This window comes from Pristis pectinata, chromosome 5 (genome assembly GCF_009764475.1).
Source record: "Pristis pectinata isolate sPriPec2 chromosome 5, sPriPec2.1.pri, whole genome shotgun sequence".
In the NCBI taxonomy this organism is placed as follows: domain Eukaryota; kingdom Metazoa; phylum Chordata; class Chondrichthyes; order Rhinopristiformes; family Pristidae; genus Pristis; species Pristis pectinata.
The window spans coordinates 80460884-80486596 of NC_067409.1; the positions used below are offsets into that span (position 1 = coordinate 80460884).

The 25713-nt window shown below is 39.3% G+C and overlaps 1 protein-coding gene across 2 annotated transcripts in view; it reads right to left on the minus strand.

Annotated features, from left to right (window-relative positions):
* mboat1 (membrane bound O-acyltransferase domain containing 1) overlaps positions 1-25713 on the minus strand; it is an 88125-nt gene that overhangs the window by 44813 nt on the left and 17599 nt on the right. For both annotated transcript variants that reach the window (XR_007956373.1, XM_052016318.1), the window contains exons 3-5: positions 13195-13272; positions 10454-10549; positions 6661-6716 (exon numbers count right to left, since the gene is read on the minus strand). Coding sequence is in view for 1 of the 2 variants with exons in the window: in XM_052016318.1 (XP_051872278.1) it covers positions 6661-6716; positions 10454-10549; positions 13195-13272 (230 nt within the window). In the remaining variant the exon portion in view is untranslated. The remainder of the gene's footprint in view (positions 1-6660; positions 6717-10453; positions 10550-13194; positions 13273-25713) is intronic.

The window sequence follows — 25713 nt, forward strand, 5'->3', positions numbered from 1 at the left end:
AAGTGCTTTGAGAGGCTGGTCATGGCACGCATCAGCTCCAGCCTCCCAGAAAACCTCAACCCACTGCCATTCGTCTACCACTGAAACGGGTCTACGGTGGACACCACCTCCCTGGCCCTATGCTCATCTCTGAAGCATCTGGACAGTAAAATACCTATGTTAGACTATTGTTTATTGACTACAGCTCTGTCTTCATTACCGTAGTTCCAAGCAGACTCCGAGACCTGGGACTCAACATCTCCCTTTGCAATTGAATCCTTGACTTCCTGAACAACAGACTGCAATCAGTAAGGATAGGCAGCAATACCTCAAGCACAATTATTCTCAACACTGGTGCCCCACAAGGCTGCGTCCTCAGCCCCCTACTCTACTCCCTATAAACCCATGACTGCGTGGCCAGATCCTGCTCTAACTCCATCTACAAGTTTGCAGATGATACCACCGTAGTGAGCTGTATCTCAAATAACAATGAGTTGGAGTACAGGAAGGAGATAGAGAGCTTAGTAGCATGGTGTCATGATAACAACCTTTCCCTCAATGTCGGCAAAACAAAAGAGCTGGTCATTGACTTCAAGAAGGTGGGTGGTGTGTAGGCTCCTGTGTACATCAATGGTGCTGAGGTCAAGAGAATTGTGAGCTTCAAGTTCCTAGGAGTGAACATTACCAAAACCTGTCCTGGTCCAACCACGTAGATGCTATGGCCAAAAAAGCTCACCACGCCTCTATTTCCTTTAAGAGGCTAAAGAAACTTGGCATGTCCCCTTTGACACAACAATTTTTATCTATGCACCATAGAAATCATCCTATCTGGATGCATCACAGCTTGATATGGCAACTGCTCTGCCCAGGGCTGCAAGGAACTGCTGAGAGTTTTGGATACAGCTCAGCACATCACGCAAAGCAGTCAGCATAAACAAAGACCCCACCCACCCTGGACAATCTCTCTTCTCCCCTCTCCCATCGGGCAGAAGATACAAAAGCCTGAAAACACATACCACCAGGCTCAAGGACAGCTTCTATCTCGCTGTTATAAGACTATTGAACAGTTCCTTAGTGCGATAAGATTAAGTCATGACCTCACAATCTACCTCGTTATGACCTTGCATTTTATAGTCTACCTGCACTCTACTTTCTCTGTAGCTATGACACTTTATTCTGCATTTTGTATTGTTTTACCATGTATTACCTCAATGCACTGTGTAATGAATTGATCAGTATGAACAGTATACAAGACAAGTTTTTCTCTGTACTTCGGTACAAGTGACAATAGTAAACCAATTCCATTGAGTATCGGAGTTGGGACTTTATGTTGCAGTTGTACAAGACATTGCTGAGACCGCACTTGGAGTATTGTGTACAATTTTGGTTGCCCTGTTATAGGAAAGACATCATTAAACTGGAAAGAGTGCAGAGAATATTTATGAGGATACTGCCAGGATTTGAGGGCCTGAGTTACAAGGAGAGGTTGGGTAGACTAGGACTTTATTCCTTGGAACATGGGAGATTGAGGTGTGACCTTAGAGGTGTATAAAATCATGAGGGGATGAGAGGCATAGATAGGGTGACCCACATAGTTTTTTCCCCAGGAAAGGGGAACAAAAAACTGGAGGGCATAGGTTTAAGATGAGAGGTGAAAGATTTAATAGGAACCCAAGGGGCAACTTCTTTACATAGAGGGTGGTGCTTATATGGAATGAACTGCCAAGGAAAGTGGTTGAAGTTGGTCCAATAACAACATTTAAAAGACGTCTGGATAAGTACATGGATAGGAGGGGTTTAGAGGGACATGGGCCAAACATGGGCAAATGGGACTAGGTTGCTGGGCACCATGGTTAGCATGGACGAGTTGGGCTGAAGGGCCGTTTCCATGCTGTATTACTCTACGGATCTCTGAAGCTTAACTTGGACAAGTTCCAACAGTAAACAATAGCTGAGAACAATAGAAGAGAAAATCCTCTGTAGACAATGCTTTCTTATCCCCAGTCTCCAACCATTCTTTCTTTTATTGATAATATACCACTAATCAGCATTCACTCTCATGTTCCCTTCTTGCACTTACTGGGTTCCACTTGTCAGTCTGCTTTTTCTCATGCCACCAGTGTGCTGAAAGAAATTCCACACAGTACAACACTTCAACTCAATCTATACGAGGCCATCAGTACTGTGCAGCATCTAAATTACTCCACCCACAAGCATATTTATGAAACTGAAAACTGACATCTGTTCATCATTTCCAGATTTACTTCAATGTGTCATCTTTCAGAATCTTGGTGGTCCCTGCAATTCAAGTTATCATTTGGATGCTTAATGAAAATACAAATTGTGTTGTGTTTACACACAGGAACTAGCATGCAGACTAACTGGTTCAGCTCAGTGTTTATATGGGCACCTCCCAATTTCTTTCATCAAACTTTACCAGCTTATTCTTTTGTTCCTTTCACCCTCATGCAAATATCAAGATTCTTCTTAAACAAATCAATGCCATTCACCTCAGCAATGGCATTCTTTCTTCCAGAAGGCAAGCACTTCTTAGGTGACAAGGTTTCTTCTGAATTCTTTGTTAGAATGATTGTGACAAGCTTACATTTATGGTTCCTAATTTAGGGCCCCCTCAAAAATGGGAACATCCTTTCCACCTTCAGGCTTTGTTGCAGTAATAAGAAAAGATGAAATACAGGCGGCCCCCATGTTATTCGGGGGGGGGGGGGGTGGGGGGTGTTCCTCGCAAACAGTCCATATTGCCATTTTTTGTAACGTAAAGCTGTCATCTGCGCATGCAGCAAAAAAAGTGAGTTGATGGAAGTTTTGTTTATATCTTTATTTCCCCACATAAATTCTGTAAGAGCGAATTTTATTCCATATCTCAAATCTTCGGGTGGTGATTTGTGAATTCAGTAAGGGCAAATTTCCATTACCCGAACGGCCATAACGTAGGTGTTGCTTGTAATGCAGAACCACCATAGAACAAAGAAAGGCTGTTTTTTCTGCACTCTGTTATTGCTTTACCTTGTACTACCTCAATGCAGTGTTGTAATGAATTGATCTGTATGGATGGTATGCAAGACAAGTTTTTCACTGTACCTTGGTACATGTGCCAATAATAAACCAATCTAATTTACCAATTTCCACTTGATTTTCCACCTTAGGTTCTGATTTGATACAAATATGCTAAATTTCAAATTCTAGCCCTGCTCTTACTTTGCTTTAATGCTTGATATGAAGTGAAGGCAGCTGATATTTCAGTTAATAATAAAAACAGAAAATAGTAAGAACATTCTGCACATCAGGCAGAATTTGTGGACAGAGATTCAAGGTGAAAGACTCTTCCTCAGAATTGGCAGGAAAAAAAAGTTGTGACATGGTCTTCAACCTAAAATGTTAACTTTGTTCCTCACTCCACAATGTTACCTGGCCTGTTGAGTGTTTCCAGCATTTTGTTTTTTATTTCATTTTTCTGAAGTCCAACTTTTTTTTATACACGGAGGGTGGTATGTATATGGAATGAGCTGCCAGAGAAAGTGGTTGAGGCAGGTACAATAACAACTTTTAAAAGACAGTTGGACAGGTACATGGATAGGAAAGGTTTAGAAGGATATGGCATCTTAGTCGACAGTTGGGGTGAAGGGCCTGTTACAGTGCCGTATGACCCTCTGACTACGACTCTATTTGCATCAACTGCAGTTTTTTTTTATGATTGTCATTGTTATTTCAGGTAATACAAGTTTCACAACATTTCTCAGACAAACAAAATATACATTTCAGAAAAAGGGTGGTAATTCATTAAGACTTTGTACAAGGTGCAATAATTTAGTGATTTAACATTTGAAATAGCTGTAAAATGTCATCCAATCATAACTTGGTGTCAAAGTCTGCCAGCTCTGCTGCTGCACACACATGCATACGGGAGGTCTGAAGCATGATTAAATAAAAATTCTCCTTAAATTATTACTTTGATTTTTACTGTAAAAGCAATTCTTATAAAAGTGGAATTTAAATATTCTGCTTCAACAACATAATGGAAAACCAAGTTTGTATTTTCCCAAAATATACCAATGCTGATTCTTATGATCCTTTTCACATACCAGGGTCCAGCTGCGATGGTCGGTGGCCCCCTGAAACTCACCTGGTTCTGTTTCCTGCAATCCCTTGAAGCTCGTCTGGTTCCATTTCCCACACTCCCTGGGGCTTTCCTGCAACTCTCCCCCCAAGCCCCTCAAGCTTTCTTTAAACTGACCAGTTTCACTAGAAAATTTATTACTCTACTGTGTAACATCTTAAAAAAAATGAATTAGAAGTACATTGGAGTATTAATAGGAATAACATCCAACAGGCCAGATGCTTTTGCTTTATTTCCATGGTCAGACACTCAGTGCTGCCCAGTGCAGAAGGGCTCTTCACTGTTGCTGTTTCCCCATAGAGGTCTCGCAGTAGCTGAACCAGGCTTCAGCATTTCCCTCAGCACATAGGCCTGGACCTTGGAATGTGCAAAGTCTGCAATCTTCAGCCATAGGCAGTTCCTTGTATTGGAAGTCTAGCAAGTTTCGAGTGGACCAGAGGATGCCTTTCAAGGAGCTGACCTTCCAGCAGCAATTGGTGTTTGCCCCTGAGAACATGAGCCGTATGGGATAAACCTTGACAACAATCACTGAATTCCTTTCCAAAACCTTCTTGGCACATACACAGTTCGTAAGGAAATGGATGATCCATTGCTAAGGCATCCTGGACTTTTCTGACCGGAAGCCATGGTGCTTGCTTTAAAGTTCTGATGATGAAGCATTCCACTAAATGCTTTGACAGTCTGCTCAGGGACCATCCGGCAAAATCCATGGTCTTCTTTTCCCACAGATTCTTAAAGACATTCTGTGCAGACCACTGCCTGGTTGACATGGTCATAGGTTTCCTTCCGTACAAAATTACTACAGGGGATGGGTGGGACAGCACAGAAATGAATAAAACACTGCAGCAACATGACCAGACCCTTGCTTTGTAAAACCAGGGACAGACAGATTTCTAGGCAAACCTTTTCATTACCTCTATCATAAACCACACTTCCACCTAGAAAAGTGAATCACCATTATCAAAATTAAAATTAAGTCCACCATTTGTGCTGTGTAATAGTCACATCAAGGCGACCTCCAAATCTTCAGGTATTTATGGACGTGGCCAACGTAACTGTCCCTGCTTTGCTGAATCTGTTTATAATCCATATCGTGGTCTGCCCTACAGCAGAACTAGACATCAAGCCCAATATAACACCAATTAAGTAAAAGGAAAATGGCTAAGTTTGAGAAAGGCACCAAAATAAAAAGAGTGAGAGGGGAGGGATGCAGGAGCAGCTAAACAACTTATGCCATAAAATCTAACTAGCAGCCAATGAAATTGAGGAACATAAGCAGATGAAGAATTCTACCATGAAAACAAGTGACAAAATGGCAAAGGCAGAAATACTTTGAAAGCGATGGGTGCTTCCATAAGTAATTGAAAGCATCACTTAGAACATGATACTGGTCTACAGACTGCTTAACAATTGAAAGAAGCAGTTGCCATCTAGGATGCAGTTAAGTATTAAACAGAACTAAGATCATTAATTCAGAATAATTCTTCAAAAACAGGAAAGTAAGACCAATAAAAATAAGATACAAGACCAATGCAAACAAATTTAAAACAAGGCATCAGGCTCAGAGAGTTATAACTTCCAGAGAAAACAAAAATGGGAAAAAAATTAAGGAAAGTTTTATCATTTGGATACCCTGTTGGGACAGTTAGGATATTATCGGCAAATTTTCAACTAATTGAATGCTTTATTCCTTATTCTTCACTTTCCTTATTTATTTTTATGAGGGGGGAGCATGAATTCCTGACTGATATTTCTGAAGCTGGTGAACCTGGTAAAGTGGGCCAGAAAGGCAAAAGTCGGAGTATTGAGTGCTTAGAAATTCAGAATGGTAAGTTCCAATATAAAACAACAAGAAATGTTTACACCTGTGCTGCTTATATCTGCATCCAGTCCTTGAGGTGGTTCCTTCTGAATCATCTCCATGAACAGGGCCTACCACTGAAAATAGCAAGTCCTGCCCCCAGGAATGTTTGGCAGCTGGTTAAGCTATTCCACCTGGCTAACTGGTAGTCAAAAGTTTCAAAATGTTTTTAATTGTCTCAACTTCACACACATTCAAAAATTATTATTAATTAATTATGCTATAAAAAAGTTATAAATAAACATTAACTTAAAAATATGTAGCTAATGTCAAAATCATCAGACGTGGAGTGTTCCAGTAACTTCAGATACTGATACTAAATTACTGTAAATTGACATTCACACACTGACATCCTGTAGTATTTAGATTTTGACGGTCTGCCTTGCACCAAAAAATTGGTGAGGAAAGGGACCAGGTCTTGCCATGCTTTCCCAGTGAGTCATCCAACACTATACAAGACTCTTCCACATCCTCAGTCATACTGAAAATATGACTAACGGCTTTAAGTTTGAACAGATGCTGCTATGATTAACAAATACATCCCAACAGCTGTATGGCAAAGATTCATTATAATGAATATTCCCATGTGCACAAAACATAAAATTTACCAATAATTTACCTGCACAAAATTTTTTTAAAAGTTCCACAAATCAACACCAAGCGTAGATCATTAGGGTCTTACCATCATGTATTTGAAAGGCAAGGCTGGTGATTTTCTGGGTGACTATCATCAAAGGACTAAAAAGGAAAGGAAAATAGCTTCAGCTTTTCCTTGATGTGTAATGAACAACAGAAATGGATGCTAAATAAAGCAGATAATACGAGTTTGCTAATGCACAGAAAATGGCATGCAAAAATCCTAAATGCAACTTAACCATATAGTCATAGTCATTTCTTCTGTATCTCCAAGGACCCAATCCCTCATGTTCAGTTATAACATAGAATTAATAAACTGGAGTTCTTTAAACACACTACCAATTTTAAACTTCTGCTTCATTAACTCTCCTTAAAAGTGCAAATGGTGGGGATCATTCTTTCTGGATTACTGGTACCAACATTTCAAAACTCTGAACCCATGACATTGAACAACTACCTACCCAGTAATTAATAACCAATGTTTCACTTTAGATATTTTGCTTCTGATAATATATAAAGTCCAGGTTTTAATAATTTTATTTTCAATCTGTAGACTTGCAGGCAAGAGATGAACACCATAATTCATGTCACTATAGCCTATGATTCAGCAATTGAAACCTACAGTATTTAAAGCAATAATTTACACATGGATGGTTAATAATTTTTCAACCTGAGGTATTGGACATTTGGGTTTTAGATATTTAACCAAATGTAAACTGGCGATGGGTCGAGGGATATTTGACAAATATAGAAATATCTCAAAATTCATTGCTGATCTAATTTCCACGTTCAACTGCACTCTGTATATGAGCTGTGCCATTCATTTGATTACAGTACTTTGTAATACTTTGTCTACCTTGATTTTGTTTTAAACAAAGGCAGCTATTCTGGGGCACCTTTCTTATGAAATTCAGAAGTTATCCAATTCAGTTGGAATGGCACAACTCTTTTTTTCATTGTACATCTACAAAACAAAAATAATCATTGACTTTTTAAACTACACCTGTAAGTGGGCAGTAGGAAAACAAAGGACCACTTCAGGGTAAAGTAGTTTAATACCAGGGTGCTGGGGGAAGACAACAAAGTGAATATACTCTTTCTGAAATATGGCAGAGTAGTATAATGTGGAGGTAGATTAATTAAGGATGCTTTTAATATCGATTTATGAGATGTGGGCATTATCAGTAAGGCCAACATTTACTTCTCAAACTTGTACGTCCTTGAGAAGCCAGTCACCTTCTGAACCACTGCAGTCCTTCAGGTGAACGCACTCATACAATGCTTTTGGGTAGCGAGTTCCAGAATTTAGACCCAGCAATAATGATAAGTCAAAAACATTTCTGAAGTGGAATGGTGTATGAAATGGTGGGGAACTTGGAGATCGATAATAAACAGCAATTAGTTTACTGGTTCTTGATCTGCACCTGATGATTTCTCAAAGCTGTAGCCTTCCAGTATTTTACCTTCTGGACATTGTGTAAACCAGGTACCTGTGAATAAAAAGTACACCCTTTTCTATCTCACTGGCCCACAAAACAGAGTATCAGAATCCATTGAGGAAACTCTGGACATGCCTTCTCTATCCTTACTTTTAGACGAAATGCTCCTATCTCATATTATACTGAAATATTAAACTAGTTTAAAAAATTATTGAAACCCAAACTGAAATACTAATGTGAAACAAAAATCGCGAATTCAGAACTCTATAAAGAGACTGATTTAATACTGATGATGACACCATTTGCTCAGTTTCAGCTAAATGGCACACTAACCACAAAATTGCTACATTAATGTTTTACTAACTAGTGCTGTTTTTTAGCTCTTTTGAGAGCTGCAATTCCATTTTAGTACAAAGAAATTTGTGTCTCACTCACTAAACAAATGTGGAGCAGTTTTACATTTTTCTTTTCAGTTGTTCTTCATTAAAAGATATGCTATCGTTCCCAAAATAGACAAATATTCATTAAAATTTTTGCAGAATATTACTGCAAACATTACACAGATTATAAATTGCACTTTCAATGTTACAGAGCAGAAAAAATGTCAGAAATTTTAAAAATCAAAGATACATCCTATGTTTAGTACTTCTGAAATAGAACTTTGATAATGCATTTATAAATGTTAGTGGTATTCCTCAGAAGAACTCAGTGGCCAAATAGTTATGTGGCTGGATTAATTATTCTGAGGTTACAAATTCAAATCTCACCATGAAAATTGAATTGAACAAAACCAGGTCTTTTGTGACTTTGGATCAGAAACAATGACTGTAAAAGGAAAACAGATGGTTATTTAAAAACCCAAACTGGCTCACTAATGTTCTTCAGGAAGATCTTGCCAAACTTCTTGCTGAAACTGTGCACGACTCCAGTCACACATTATTCCCAATAGGGATTGCCCAGTATCCTCAAGGAAGAAAAAAAATCTACAAATATCCTTGAGAAGACACAATTACCAGAATAAATCAATAGAAGGAATAATTAAAAGGAAATGGTATCAATTATGCCTACTGGACACACTTGCTTAGAAATTAGATCATGCAGCACCACATTTTCATACACTACACAATCCAATTTCTTTAAAAAATAAATTGTATGCAAAAATCAGTGACATACAGCAATGGTTTCAAAACACTGCAGGTTTTATCATCGCACACAGGTCTCCAACATGCACTCAGGTTGGTGTGTCCCATGAGGAACTGAATAGTATCCTTGCAAAAACTGGATGCCTCAAGAGTACAAAATAGACAAAGCAAGACTACCTAGACTTTTTGAGATCCAAGGAGAGGTATTCATTAGGAAGAATCCCTCTACCCACCCATGTGCCCATCCCCATATTCTAACCCTGGATCTGACAACAATCAGGTAGTTGATCCCTTATACCTTCATAGAAACCAGGGACAGACAATATACATTATTTATGGAATTTTCAGGATCCCAATAGAGAAAAAAAGTGCTCAGATGCTGAAGCACATTGCCAACATTGTTTATTTCGTTCAAATATTGAAGAAAAAGCATTCATGTATTAATGTAATATGTCATCTGACAACAATAAATAAATAATCCAGTCACATTTATTCACAAAATGCTGTTAAGTGTAATATTTCCCATATCCACAACATGTATAGTAGAGAGTAATGTTGGTTTATTAAAAAATTCAACAAATTCTCAGTTATCTCACAGCCAACATGCCACAATATACAGCATACCAAGATTTTTTTTTGCAAATGATACAGCAACTATGAAAAGGCACAACTCACCAAAAGGATCCACTGAGCATAAAGGAAAAGAAGAAACAGATCAACATGACAGACGGCACATAACGGGAAGCTCAATGATTGAAATGAAGTGTAAAAGTAACCATGAAGGTGTCTTTAAAATGGCAAAAGTGAATTCAGCAGGTTACCACATTGCAACACCTACTCCTCAATAGAGATATCAATATTTCATGGATCCTTAGTGAGAAATAACAAAAGTAAACGCAGGAGCTGCTTGAAAGCTTCATGGACAGGATATTACACCAGGAATTACAAACCAGATTTTAAATCCCAGTATTGGCAGTGGGAAACACAGTAGAAGTCCTCCAAAGAGGAAGCAGAGCTGGGTTTTACTGAACATAAGGGAACAGGCCAAGTGTATTCCTTCCCATTTCACTCAAGCACATTTATTGACATCTTAGCTGTTACACTAAATGGACTGGCTAAATGGTGAACGCTCTCTTGTAAGAAGCTGGTACAGAAAAAAAACTACAACATTCAGTCACCATCCTACATCTTGAATCCAGGAGGAGCTATATGCTTTAAAAGCTAAATCACAACCAAAAAATATCTGGAAAAAACTCACCCAGAGAAATCTGTGGACAGCAGTCCATAATTGAAGATATACACTCGACTAATTTGGCACACCGTGAGATAGCCCATTGCTGCTACAAATGAATACCTAAAGGAACAAGAAACGCATAAAAAAGTTATCACCATGTTGTTACATGCAGCGAAAGGAATACAACACATGGCATTTTCTGGAAAGGCATGTTCTCAATTTCCTCATCTCTCCTGTAAATGCTGACTTTGACATGCAGTTCAGTGGGCAAAGATCACCTTTCATTCACTATTTTCACATAAATAAGAATCTACAGACAATATAGTCTGAGGAGAAATTACATAAACTGTGGATAGCTTCCCCATAATTCAGATGATTATGGGGTAATTTGATTGGTCTCCAAGAAGAGGAACATCAGATAAGAAAAGAGAAACTACTCCTCCTCGGATGATGGGGCATGGTCCAAAAATTAGAAGCGGGCTTTTTAAGAGTGAAGTTAAGAAAGAGTTCTACGTACAAAGGATGGTGGAAATTTGGAATATTCTTTTGCAAATGGTAAGATAAGATCTTTATTAGTCACATGTACATCGAAACACACAGTGAAATGCATCTTTTGCGTAAGAGTGTTCTGGGGGCAGCCCGCAAGTGTCGCCACGCTTCCAGCGCCAACATAGCATGCCCGCAACTTCCTAACCCATACGTCTTTGGAATGTGGGAGGAAACTGGAGCACCCGGAGGAAACCCACGCAGACACGAGGAGAACGTACAAACTCCTTACAGACAGCAGCCGGAATTGAACCCAGGTCACTGGCACTGTAAAGCGTTATGCTAACTGCTACACTACCATGCCTGCTATAATTGATGCTGATCAATTATCAACTTTTTATCTCAGTTCAATACAACTTTGATCATCCAAGTTAAACGGATATGGTGAAGATGAGTATGTAGAGTTAGGTCATGGATCAACTATGACTTCAATAAATGTTACAAAGAAGCTTGTGGGGCTACATAGCCTACTGTTGTTCCAATGCCCCAAGGCCAACAATATCAACGTCTCCATAAACTCAGTAAGCACAGAAAATAAATTGATCCTGGAACTCTAAGGTTTTTTTTGTTAGCTACTCAGTGGATCAACTCATTGATACGGAAGAGGGATTTGTTTTGTGATACTTCATGTATTTGAAGAGATGCAAGAAACTGGAAAGGCAATCCATTTCACCACTGGGCTCTAAAATCTCTTTGACAACTTCATTTTATTTGATTCTATGAATCAGTGCTCTTCTGAACATTCCTTCCCTATTCTTCTAAGACAACCATTATACCTCATCCTCAACTTGTATCAGCACTATTTTTGAAATAAGGCCATACTCTCAAAATTACTAACTAAACCTCAGGAATGTAACTGCTTGTCCCCGCCTATAATTTTATTGGCTCTAAGATGAATTTGGTATCCACTAATGCATTCTTCTAGATTTAATCCCTCTTATATCCTACTCCCTTCAATCCTTAAAATTAAGAACGTTCACTCGTGATGTAAAACAAACAAAAATGAAAACCACATAGAAGGAAACCACCAAAAGTAGGCAAAGACCCAGTGGAACTTTATACAAATTTGTTGCTCTAGGGCGAAATGAGAATGCACCAAAGTAGTGATTGCTTTTAAAAAAAAATCACTGGACTGATCTGCCAGAATGATGCAACTTACAGAAATAGGAAATGTAGAAATGTTGCAGGGCACTTGAAGGAAAAGAGATCTTTTCAGTGGTTTGCTCTCTGCTGTATCTATGGGCATCAGTAGAATGACGTTAAAAAAAACAAAAATTTGAGTTGTACCTCGGGTGCATTGTAAGTAGTTTAGGGTTTATAATTTGGATAGGTAGAATATGAAACAAATTACGCATCACATCAGAATAACATACCATCTTAAATTTATATTTAAGCAAATCAGTTTAGGATAATTTGTCAGCCAGATTTGAGTTCATCAACTAACTTCAGTTCCTATTGCCACAAATTTAAATATATGTAAATTTATGAAAACTATTGTGTGGATTATTCAAACTGTACTTTAGCTGATGTAACTGAAGCCTCATTAATTAACAAAAGACTATAAAGCATTGTTATATTGTGGTGACAAATATTTTATCTCATAGGAAACCTGAACACCCGAAGTAAACTTGCAGGGACCTGGAGAGAATGTGCAGACTCTGAACACACAGCATCTGAGTCCGGAATGGAACCTGGGCTCCTGTAATTGTGAGGCAGCAAAACAAACTGCTGCACCACTGTGCCACTCAATAATTTAAATTACTGATTACTGAATTTAACTTTCTTTGCTGCCATGGTGAGATTTGAACTCAAGTATCTAGAATGTGAGTCCAGTTCCCTAGAACGCTAACCCCATAATTTAATCACTATACCACCACCATGACTGGGCACACTGGAATGGCAAATTGCACCACTCTACAGAAGACTTTTTGTGTTCTCAACCTGGGGCCAGTGCCAAATGGAATAGCTGAATAGGGATCTCTTCACTGTCCCACAAGATGAAGGAAAAGACATGTTCTTTCTACATTTATCAGTCTGGTCCTGCATTGTGCCCCAGCCATACAGCTGGTGACAAAGATCAAAAATTAAGTCAAGTTAAGTTGAATCATTTAAATTAATAAGTACTGTCATCTTATGACACATAAAAGAGTAACCCATTTGACTTAAAACCTAAGAAATAATTTCACATTGATTTCTTTTATTCATAACATACTATGTACCTGTGTATAGTTGAGATGCTTGCTTTTGTCATAATAATGTAGCATAAAGAAACTTCTATAAAAATATGTAATGAGTACCTGGAGAAGAAACAATAAAACAGAAGGTCAGACATCTGGCTTGCAAACACAAACACAGTTATTTTACATATTAGACTCCAACATACTTTTCATTTTGCAACAAAGGAAAAAAAAATGGCATTCAGCCCTCTGTCATTCAATTAAATCACAGTCAATTTGTACTTCAACTCTGCACCCTTATAAACACCTGTATCCAAGAAAAAATTGCCAATCTCAGTTTTGCAATTTTCAATTGTTCCAGCCTCAACTGCATTTTGGGTATCCAGATTTCAACTACCCTTTCTATGAACGTATATTACCTGACATCAAAACTGTACAAATTTTTAAATGACACATTAAACCAAAGACCTGCTGTTTTCTCAAGTGCGTGGAAAAGATCTTGCAGTACTATTTTAAAGTGGAGTAAGACCATTATCCCTCATGTCTTGCCAACACTTATTTCTCTCAACGTGACTGATAAAAGATTATTTGGTCACTATCACAATGCTATGAGAGTTTGCTATGCACAATTTGGCTGCTACATTTCCAGCATTACAACAGTGATTAAAGTGCGTTGGAATCTCTCGAAAGGGAAGTGAGAGGTGCAATATAAATAAAGGCATTTTTAAAAAAATGTTATACGTCTTCAGAAGAAAAATTTTCGCTATGCCCTCCTAAATCATCGAGTCATCTTAAACACAATCAATTACACCAACTCACAGCCTTCCCTACTCACATGAACTCAAACCTAGTTGATGCACCATGAGTTAACATGCAGACATTGTAAGCAATTAGGAAGGAAAATGCTATGCTGGCCTTTAATGCAAGGAGAATGGTGTATTGCTCATCAAGTGTCTAGCTACTTCTGCCTTAAAACCTTCAAAGACGCCAAAGGGCAGTGGAATTAGAACTCCAAGGACTCAACTGTTTGAGAGAAAACTTTTTGCCCCATCTTAAATGGGCAACCCATTATTTTTAAGATTCACGTTCTAGATTCTCCCAATTGAAGAAACATTCTTCCCACATCCACCCTATCGAGACCTCCAGAAGATGTTATGTTTCAATCAAATCACTTCTCACTCCAGTGGATCCAAACCTAGCCAATGTTACCTCCTAAACAAGCTTCTATTTTCCACAATAACCTTTAATGCAGCGTCTTATCAACTGACTTCTGGAAATCTAAGAATAGCATATCCACCAGATCCTCTACATCCACAGCACGTTAATTCATCAAACACTTCAATAAAATGATCAAAAACGATTTCCCTTTCATTTTAATTTTGACTAATTATCTTAAATTTAAGTGTCCTAGTATTATGTTTTTAACAGCTTCTAACATTTATTAAAACTGTATAACGTTTTAAATGACACATTAAACCAAGGCCCTGCGGCTTTCTCAGGCTAGCGGAAAAGATCTTGTGGTACTATTTTAAAGCAGAGTAAGACCATTATCCCCTATGTCTAGGCCAACACTTATTTCTCTCAATGTAACCTACCACAGATGTTAACCTAACTGGCCTGTATTTTCCTGGTTTCTATCTCCTTGAATAAAGGAGGTGCTTTTGCCATTCTCCAATTTAATGAAATCTTTCCTGAATCTAGGGACTTTTGGAAAAATTAAAACCAAAGCACCAACTACCTGACTGGCTGTAACACTTGGGACACCGGGATTAAGCCTACCAAGATCCAATAATTCACTCAGTACCAATGCTCCAGAGATTGCATTTCTCCTGATTTCCTCCCTCTCTTCCTAGGCCCAATTTACAGCTACTTCTGGGATGTTAGTTGCATCCTGACTTGTGAGGATTGACGCCAAATTCCTGCTTAATTTATCTCCCATCTCCTTGTTTTCCATCATTCATTCTCCATTCTCACTTTCTATAGGGCCAAGGCTCACTTTGTTAACATTTTTGTCTTTTATAAATATCTACAGAAACTTTTATTACCTCTCTTTGTATTTCTGGCCAGCTAATCTTGTATTCTAATCTTTCTTTCCTAATTTAGTAATTCCTTGCATTTTATTAAACATTCTGTTCAATCTTCTGATCTCCCACTCACCTTTGCACAGTTATGTGTTATCTCTTTAAGTTTGGCACCATTGTTCCCTTTTTTAGTTAATCACAGATGTTGGATTTTCCCTTTGGAATCTTCTGTGCTGTTGAAATACATCTGTTCTGTATATTTCAAAAGAAACCCTTAAACGTTTGCCATTGCATTTCCCTTGACCATTCCTTCAACCTACTTTGCCAGTTCATTTTAGCCAGAGGGACTTTCGTAACCTCACAGCTGCCCTTATTTAAATTGAAAATTCTCGTCTTCAACCCAGTATTTTCTCCTTCAAACTGATGTCACAAACCAGCAACAAAAGAAACACACTGAGCATGATTCAGCGTTAAAAACTATTTTATTAATCACTACTTATGATAATACGTAAAATAAAAGTAAAAATGTTAGTATGTTAGAATTCAAAAATGTTACACCTTGAACGTTAACCCCAAAACTAAACTCTTCGTGTGTGCGTGTGACAAAGTCCCAAACTCCAAGTTCCGGAATGGTTCTTAAAGTTCAGTTCCGCAAGCCATAAGGTGAAACATGAGCAAGGGCTTCTTCAACAACCACCGTTGTCAGAAGATAAGACGTAGATGTAGAAAAACATAGAGAGAGTAAATACGAAATCCAAATGTTCCACGATGGAACCCAAACAACACTCCAGTGTTTACTCGGTAGTGACTTCCTCACCCCGAAAAGCATCAGAATCGTGGTCGTCCACACACAAATACCTGTCTCCTTCTACAGGTCAGCAACAAAGGGAACTCCACTGGATTACTTCCAACTTCCATACATGGATTTCAGTGGCAAACACAGTTATTGTTTCTCATCCATCGATAGAGAAAACTAGCAGGCTGGTGTCTCTCTCCCTTCTCTCTCTCTCTCTCTCCTTCTTCTTCTTCTTCTAACTTCTTCAACAATGTCATTACGTCCTTTATCTTCTATTGACGTAAGCACGCCCCACACACACATACACACACACTCTCTATCTTAAAGGGATTTTCACTGAGTCCGTAACACTGAATGTAAAATTCAATTGTGTTTGCTGCTACTCAAACATGTTTTCATGATTAAATCATTAATCAATTATATCTCATTTCATTATACCCATGTCTATTATAGCCTATTCACTGGTTTGCTCCACAATGTACTGAGAAACTGTCCCAAAGACAGTATGAATTCATCATCTCAGCCATGTTTGCCCATCTGATTTTTCCAATCTATATACGGATTAAAATCCCCCAAGATTACTGCCACATCTTTCTGATAATCTTCTGTTATTTCTTCCTTCATATTCGAATCTATCACATGGTTACTACCGAGTACGTATACCATGCCCACACGCGATTCCTTGCCCTTATCACTTGTCATCACCACACAAACCCTTTCGACCTCCTGGTTTCCTGAACTTAGGTCATCTCTCTCTATTGCACCAAGACCATCTCTAAACAACAGAGCCACTCCTTCATTTTTTCCTAGCTGTCCTTTCTAAATGTAACATACCTGTCAATATTCAGGTTCTAATCTATGTCATCCAGTAAGCCATGTCTCTGTAATGGCCTTCAGATCATTTATTTATTTAAATTTGCTTCCTCAGTTCATCTGTTTTGTGTCTAATACCATGTGAATCCAGACACAGCCTTCAGTATTCTCTTTTTATTATTTTGTAACCTCTAGCCTTAACCTAATGGTTTACTCTTAGATTTATACTCTCTTCCCATTCCGGTCACATTCTGTTATCAGTTCCCATACCCACATCTCTCCAACTTTCATCTTTCCTGTACTCCCTGTGCTGTACCCTTTGTATTGCCTTCATATTGTGCAAAATGCAACTGTGATCTCAGTAATAATTTATTACATTTTTCTTTAAATCCAACGCCTCCTATATAAAAAGTTACATTTTTTTTTGGTCTTACTGACTTGTAAACCTTCTTTAAGTTTTACTATTTCAGCAATCAAAACCAATTCTTTTGATATAGTGTCATTTGTACCCAATCTTATCAACATGTCAGCCAATAGGTTAGAGGTAGAATGGGACTCCAGGTTCAAACTAATTCTAAGCTACAGCAAACAGAGTGCAGAATTCCATTCTGTGATGTGCATTTCTTTGGTGCAGCAGATACTATTTTGTTTCAAAATAACATCTAATACACATGGAGACATTAAAATTAAATTGTTTTATTATTGTCACATGTACCGAGGTACAGTGAAAAACTTTGTTTTGCATGCCATCCATACAGATTATTTCATCACACCAGTGCATTGAGGTAGTACAAGGGAAAAATCAATAATATGGTACAGAATAAAGTGTTACAGTTACAGAGAAAGTGCAGTACAGGCAGACCATAAGGTGTAAGACCATAACAAGGTTAATTGTAAGGTCAAGAATCCATCTTATTGTACTAGGGGACTGTTCAAGAGCCTTATGATAGAAGTTGTCCTTGAGCCTGGTGGTACGTGCTTTTAGGCTTTTGTATCTTCTGCCCGATGGGGGTGGGGAGGGGGGTGGGGGGAAGGAAGAAGAGAATGTCCAAGGTGGGTGGGGTCTTTGATTATGTTAGCTGCTTTACTGAGGGATCAAGAAGTGTACACAGAGTTATTGGAGGGAAGGCTGGTTTCCGTGACGTGCTGAGCTGCGTCCACAACTCTGTAGTTTCTTGCGGTCTCGGGCAGAGCAGTTGCCATACCAAGCCATGAATCTGACTGGTCACACGCTGGGTGCAGGTTGCAGACCTTACACAACTAATACGTGCCATAAGCGAAGCCCATGCACCGTAATGTTAATCAGCGGCAACACTGACTTGCTGCCTATACTGCCATTTGGAGCTCAATGCTCAAGCTAACACACTCCCTGAACCTTTCAGAGCTGAAGATGTATTCAGTAGCATGAAGGACTATTCAACAGGATTACTTTAAAGGACCATCAACTACTTTCAGATCAGCTGCTGATTACTACAATTTATTCATTCATTCAAGGGATGTGAGCTTCGCAGGCTGAGCCAGTATTTAATTGCTTATTTCTAGTTGCCCTTGAGAAGACTGCCTTCTTGAACCGCTGCAGTCCTTGAGGTGTGGGTATACCCACAATGTAGTTAGGGAGAGACTTCCAGGATTTTGACCCCGAAACAGTGAAAGAATGATGATATATTGCCAAGGCAGGATGGTGTGTGGCTTGTAAGGCAACTTCCAAATGGAAGTGTTCCCACACTTTTGCTGCCTTTGTCCTTCTAGTTAGTTGAGGTCATGGGTTTAGAAGGTGCTGCCTAAGGAGTTTTGGTGAGTTGTTGCAATACATCCTCAAGATCAGTGGTTTTCAACCTTTTGCATGCTGCGGCCCCCCAGAACGCGTCCTTGTTAGATGGCAGACCCCCAAAGCCCACAAAATCAAACAATTGATAATTCATGCATACAACACTTACATCACTGCACATAGGCCCTATTGAAATAGTGACTATTTCAATCACCGATAATTACCAGCGGTATCTTTCAGTGTTAAGTTCAATGTGAAGGTTGTGCCTGTTTTGCAATGCAGAGTTTATCCAAACGTGGTGGTATGTGGGACCAACATACGCATATGTCATCCTCAATATTCAGTCTTGATCTGTATTTGGTTTTCATGGCAGTGACTGCAGAAAATGCTATTTCGCACAAGTAAGTGGTTGCAAATGGTAACAGAACATTGAAGGCTTTGCTGGACAGCAGTGGATACTCCTGGGAACATGCTATCCAGAACGACACCAGTGACATTCGGTTGAACTACAAGCGCAACGTCCTGTCAGATGACAGTTCAGCCAATTCTTCTTGTTCACGTCCAGTTAAATCAGTAAGCATGCATTCAAATGGATTTCGAATCCAATCAAACATGCTCGTGTCATCATCGCTGAAATACTCATGAAAATAATGTGACAGCTGTTGAATATGGTTCAAAATGGTGCTCGCAATGGCCTCGTTCACTGTCAGAAAGTCAGCCAGCAATGGAAACATATCATAGACGCCTTGCTTGCATCTTTCCTTCCAGATACAGAGTTTTTTTCTGGAAGGCATTGATCTTGTCATGCGTTTTCAGAACATTTGAGCCAGGTCCTTGCAATGATAGATTTAAGCTGTTCAGAATGTTGAAAATATCTGCAAGATAAGCTAATCTGGCAACCCATGTCTCATCTGTCAAGAACTGTGCCAATGATCCGTTATGCTCATTTAGAAAAATGAGCAGTTCATCTCACAATTCATATACACCCTGCACAACACAGCCTCATGACAGCCATCTGACTTCTCTACGTAGCAACAAATGCTTATGCTCGGCTTCCATTTCATAACATATGTTTTCAAACAAACGATGATTGAGCGGCCTGGCTTTGATAAAGTTAATGATTTTAATGCACGTGGAAAACACATCCGCAAGATTTTCATCCATATCCTTTGCAGCCAAAGCCTCACGGTAAATCATGCAGTGGGTTGCTGCTACACGTGGAGCTACTTCTTTCACTCGTGCGACTAGACCCGACTTCCCTCCCGTCATTGCGGCAGCACCATCCGTGCATACTCCAATACACTGTGTCCACGCCAATGCCGATTGTACAAAAAAAGTGTCAAGCACATGGAAAAGTTCTTCACCGGTTGTACGCCCTGGGAGCGCCTTGCAAAACAAAAAGTCTTTCAAAGCCTCTCCTTCCCAGCAATATCGAACATAAACCAACAACTACGCAGCACTGGCAACATCAGTACCTTCATCGAGTTGAATCTCAAATCCGACTTGCTGAAGACGTGCTATCAGCTGGCTCTGTCTATCTTCCGCCATATCGCCAATTCTTCTGCTTACTGTGTTATCAGACAGTGGAATGGCTTTCAGTTTTTGACTAGATTCTTTTCCCAGTACAACTTTGCACATATCTACTGATGTAGGCAGTATAAGCTCTTCTCAAATTGTGAGAGGCTTCCTGGAACGTGCTATTCGTAATGCTACCAAATATGATACGTGAAGGGCCTTCTCACTTACAGTGGTGCAGGCTGTCATTTTGCCTTTCTGCTTGAGGTACAGCTCCTTTTGCCGCTCAAAATATTCCTTCGGTTTACTGGCAATATCTGGATGCACTGTTGTTAAATGGCGCTTCAATTTCGCTGGTTTCATTGCATCATTGGACAGCGTTTGCAAACACACAACACAGAGAGGTTGGTCCGCATTTGACCCCACTGCGATGAAGCCATATGAAATGTATTCTGGATCGTACTTGTGTTGTTTTCTCTTTCGGTCACCCTTATCCCCTTCGTCATCAGAATCCTCTGGTTTCAGGTCAGCTTTTCTCTTCAGAAATTTCTCCATACTCAGCAATACACACTGGACAGTTTAATTACTATTACTGATAAACAAAATTATCAAAACTAATTTAAAATTTACACGCTTGTGCACTTTTCGTTTAACAGTGACGTCACTGTGACGTAAATGCACGGTAACTAAGCAATATTATTAAGGCATACGAACAACGTCACTCAGTCTTGCTAACACTACAGTGCACAACAGAATAGTAGTGAGTAGCGAACACTACTGACTGACTACACAAATCAAATATTAAGCGGCAACTTACCAGAAGGGAACACAGTCTAAGTCTCTAAGATTGTCGCCTATAACAGATAGAATAGATATGGCCGATTTTCTGAATAGTGGAAAACTGGAGCAAGCAAGTAAGCTACATCTTTGTAACAGGTCGCTTTTCCATTTTTTTCTTGGCTCGCTCGCGGACCCCTAGGGGTCCGCAGACCACAGGTTGAAAACCTCTGCTCTAGATGGTACAAACTGCTGCTACAGTGTGTCGGTGGTGGAGTGAGCGTATGGTTGTTGATGGGATACCTATCAAGCGGGCTTGTGAAGAAAGCATGCCACATCGCATAGAAGTAAAGGCTAAATAGCCTTCTGCACTCCCTCAGTATCTGTCTGAGCATACCTTTGCCTTGCTGCTCAGACACAGTGTTACTCCAATGGCTGCAGCATGGCTGGTAGAAGGCACTTGTGGAAGATATTGCAGGAGATCTTAAAAGGCCCAGCACATATTAAAGTCCTCTGCAGCAGCATGTGTGTAATATCAAGAGCAAAAAGCCTCAGTGAATGTGGGATCCTAATATTTTTGACACTTGAAGTGACAGAGGACTTCTCTTTTATGAGGGGCAAGCTAACTTTAACTAACACAGTCCTCCTGCTGAGAGATGCAGCCACTCAGCTGCATCGTTCGTGCTGGCTGCACGTTGCAGTCACAGGGACTAGGAGACAGCGGAAGTAATAAATGCAGATCAATTTCACTACACGTCCTCCATGCCCATTTTGGAGGCTCTTGTACTTGGCCTATTTGTCCTGTGTTTATTTAGTAAAAGAAGTTTCTGCAACAAATTCAAGAACACTCTTCTTTCAAATTACAATTGAAAGTTTTCCAGGGCTTTGAGTTCAGCAAGACTATTTCTCCATTAAAATGGAGTGAGTTAAACATTACAAACTGTCTGTGTAAAATCAATCACATTTTCAGTGGTGCTCCAGAAATGATTGTTGAGGGAAAATAATCAACTCCATTTCATGCAATCTGCATCATAACGGCCATTAGTGGATCTAAATCCTATTTCTTTTTCCAACTGGATAGAATATTTTCTGTTCAGAACCACTGGAGTTTAAAGCACAAAGAAGCCAACTAGCTTATCAAATCTTTGTTAATTCTTAGCCAGAACAGACCAATAGTAAACCTACTGCACTCCTATTTCTCACCCAGAACTTTGTAATTTATTTTGCTATTTTGCTTTAAATACTCATCCATATACAGCACAAAAGGAGACCTTTGATCACATTATGCCTCTGAGGGCATAATCTACTTTTCACTTATCTGCTCTCATAATCTCAAGTGTCACTGGCTCAACTGCATTCCATCTTCTCACATTCTCCAACAGTTGTATGTTCATCACTCAACAACACTGACTCCCCAACCAGAGGAAATAACCCTTCTCTACTTTACTTATCAAGATCATCCAAGAGCTTCATATTTCACATCATACAAGTCAGTGATAATAAATCTGATTCTGAGCTTTTGCTGCTCCAACAGAAACATCCTTAATATCTTCTGTCATTCTTCATCACTAATTTATCATCCCTATTGTCATCTACACTACACACAATGGGCTAGAAATTCAATTACACAACAATTGATACAACAAATTTTGCAATTTAAAAAATTTATTCATTCATGGGATGTGGATGTCACTGGCGGGGCCAACATTTATGGCCCATACCAGAGCTGAGGAAGCAGTTAAGAGTCAATCACATTGTAGATGATCCAGAGTAACAAATAGACCAGACCAACTAACAAAGACGGACTTCCCATCCTTCAGGACATGAGTGAACCAATATATTTTCCTGGAGGTGAATTCAATGAGGACCATTAATGGGTTGTTTCATGTCACTCTGGAAATCTGATCAAGCACTTCTGTGTGTTGGTCAATCTTGTGCTCATGACATGATTTTCTACATCAGTACACAGGATGAAGTCATTCTCTATGCAACACTCATTTTGGAGCAGTGGGAGAACTTGAGCCATGTGTCTCAGGAACAGCCATCAATGGGTGCTGCTAGGACAACTAGGTCTACCCCACACAAAGCTGTACAGGGACCCACAGATAAGTTGCTTACTTACCTTTCACTCCTTGGGGCTGTTCCCACAGAACTTTCCACTCCCCAAATACACCAACCACACTCCAGCTACCTTCCCAGTTGTTTGTCAACCCCCAGAGCTCCAGGTCCTGACCCATCAATCCTCTGATTCCTCCAACACCTCTCACGATTCCCCTGCACTTGGTCCTTGATGGTGGCCTCAATGTCCTACACAACCTACCCCCACCAGATAACTCACCACTGTCCCAATCCTTGGATCCATGCTCAATCCTTCTTCCTCCACTGCATGTCCTCCATCAGCTGTCCAAAGCTACCTATGTCACCTAACCTCTGCCTTATGCACATTTATCATTAGTACTTTGTTTGCCTGCTCCATTCACTACCCCAGTGTTCTCAAAATTTGCAGTTAAGTCATTTGCATCGTCTTCCCCGACCAACCACAACTTTCCACTCTCGTCCTTCAGCATTCCACTGCCTCATCACTCCTATATCTGTTCCCTCTTCCTAAATCCATCATACAAGACTTTTCCAAATCTAGTCAAATTTGAAATTTGACGGCCTGTTCCATCAACATCTTTTTACTGTCAAGGCCCCTTGCACTTCTCTTGGTTCTATTCCCAAAGAAAATTTGCCTGCAAGGCAACCAAAGACATATGTCAAATGCACTTGGAACTTCCAGTAATCCATTCAGAATACAAAACATCTGCATACTGACAACTTAAGCAATTCTTGAGTTCAAAGTTATTATCTTTATAGATCGAATATGTTTTCTATTAGCTGTAGAGCTTTATCTGCTGGAAAAAAGATACAGTATGATGGGCTTGCCTTTTGCTTTCATTATGGTCTGTATTAGCTTCTGAACTGCAAACAATATTTGTTAAATTCAAGGAATAAAGTTATATCGAGGCAGATTGAGTTTTCACTGTCATGGATTGTGCTGTAGCATTGGCAGCAGACTACACAACATTTACTATTCAGGTGGTGATGGTGGAGAATGAAATTTTAAATCTGAAGGAGGTGTGAGAAAGAATCAGGAAGAGTTGAGTAGGAGAATGATTAGGCAACCAGATACCTAACCCATCACACATTTGCACCTTCCTCTTGGCCCCTCCAGTAAATCTTTGGCTGCAACCGTCCAACACCCACACACCTCCAAACCTACAATTCCTGTCTTTTCCGACCTGACCCTACCTTTTGGCTTACAATTTCCATCCCATTATTGCTCCATCTGGTCTTTCCCTGTTGCAGGGAACATTCCCACTGGTCCACAGCTGCAGTTTTATGTTTAGTTTTTCCCAGACATTTGATCTGACCAGTTCCTGAACAGTATAACAGACATCATATTGAGGGCTGGCATTAAATTTGTCAGGGCATCTGCTTCTGATGTTCTGGGGTTTTCCCCCTTGCAAATAGGCTTCCTAACTATATATACTCCAGTCATCTAAAATGGAACACTGCAGGAGATTGGAAGACAGCAAGTTTAAAATATTTGGTTGAACGCTAATGTGGACATACTTCAAAAGGAAAGCTTCGTATATGGAACTAAATGAGCAACATAGGAAAGTATTGGAAACTGTTGCAACTAATTCAAAGACAGGGTTCACAATAAACTCATATGTGTATTGCAGAAACCTATGTAGATTAAGCTTAACTTTTTCAAAACAGCATTTCTTCCATAAGCTTTCCAATATTTTGGGTGATTCGTAATGAAATGGTATTGGAGGTTGCAGGAATAAACAAATTAACTTTAGATATTCACTGTTGGAGGCCTCCCACATTATTCTGCCATTGGTGCTTTTGTTTTCATTATGTTACAATTCAAAGTACAACAAAGCCAAAAATAATTTGCTGTAGCATCTCTGTTGTTCAGGAACTCCATCTTCATGTGGGTTTCCAGAACTAAACTTAACAAAGATCATATTTAGATAATTAAAATGGAACTAGATTAGTTGTATTAAGAAAATTGTAAAATTAAATGTATTGCTTGATCCTTGTCTCTTATTCTTTTGTTTCTCTTGTTCTCTTGCACCTCAGCAAATGGATTCTATTCACAGACACTCAAATGCCTTGTAAAACATTACTTATGAGAATTAGTATAATTTCATATTCAACACTTGATGATGTACTAAATGGCATTAATTTGGATAACTGAATAAAGCACAATAATTGCAGCGAAAATAAAAACTGCAGATGCTGGATATTTTAAATAAAAACATAAAACAGAAACAGCTGATCAGACAGCATCTGTGGAGAGAGAAACAAGGTAAGCATTTCAGGTTGATGTCCTAAAATCAAAATTCATGGCAAATGTTGTGGAACACCTACAAGATTATTAGGCAAGAACCAGCAAGGGTTGTAATGCGATGCGGTGCCCTCTAGGGTAAAAACAAATCAGCTGACAGTTGCAATCTGTTTTAATTAGTTTCTTCAATTCAAACCAGGATGATGGAGGGAAAGACTTCATTCACACAGACACACACTCACAACAAAAGTTAGCAACTGCTTTCCATGCAGCATAGACAAAATTTGCTTCAGTTTGTAGTCCAATATATGTGACTGAAGCCAAGTCAAGATACTTACAGAAACAATAAATTGGATAAAGATAGGCCTCGAAGTTCTAGGCACAGCACAGTAAAAGGTTTGCCTTGCCTTTCCACTAAGTTTGCCAAAATATTTTATGATTATAGTCAGTGAACTGACCCCACTGAAGGACGACAGATTAGATTAGATTAGTTTGCTGTCATATACACCAGGGTGCAATGAAATTCCTT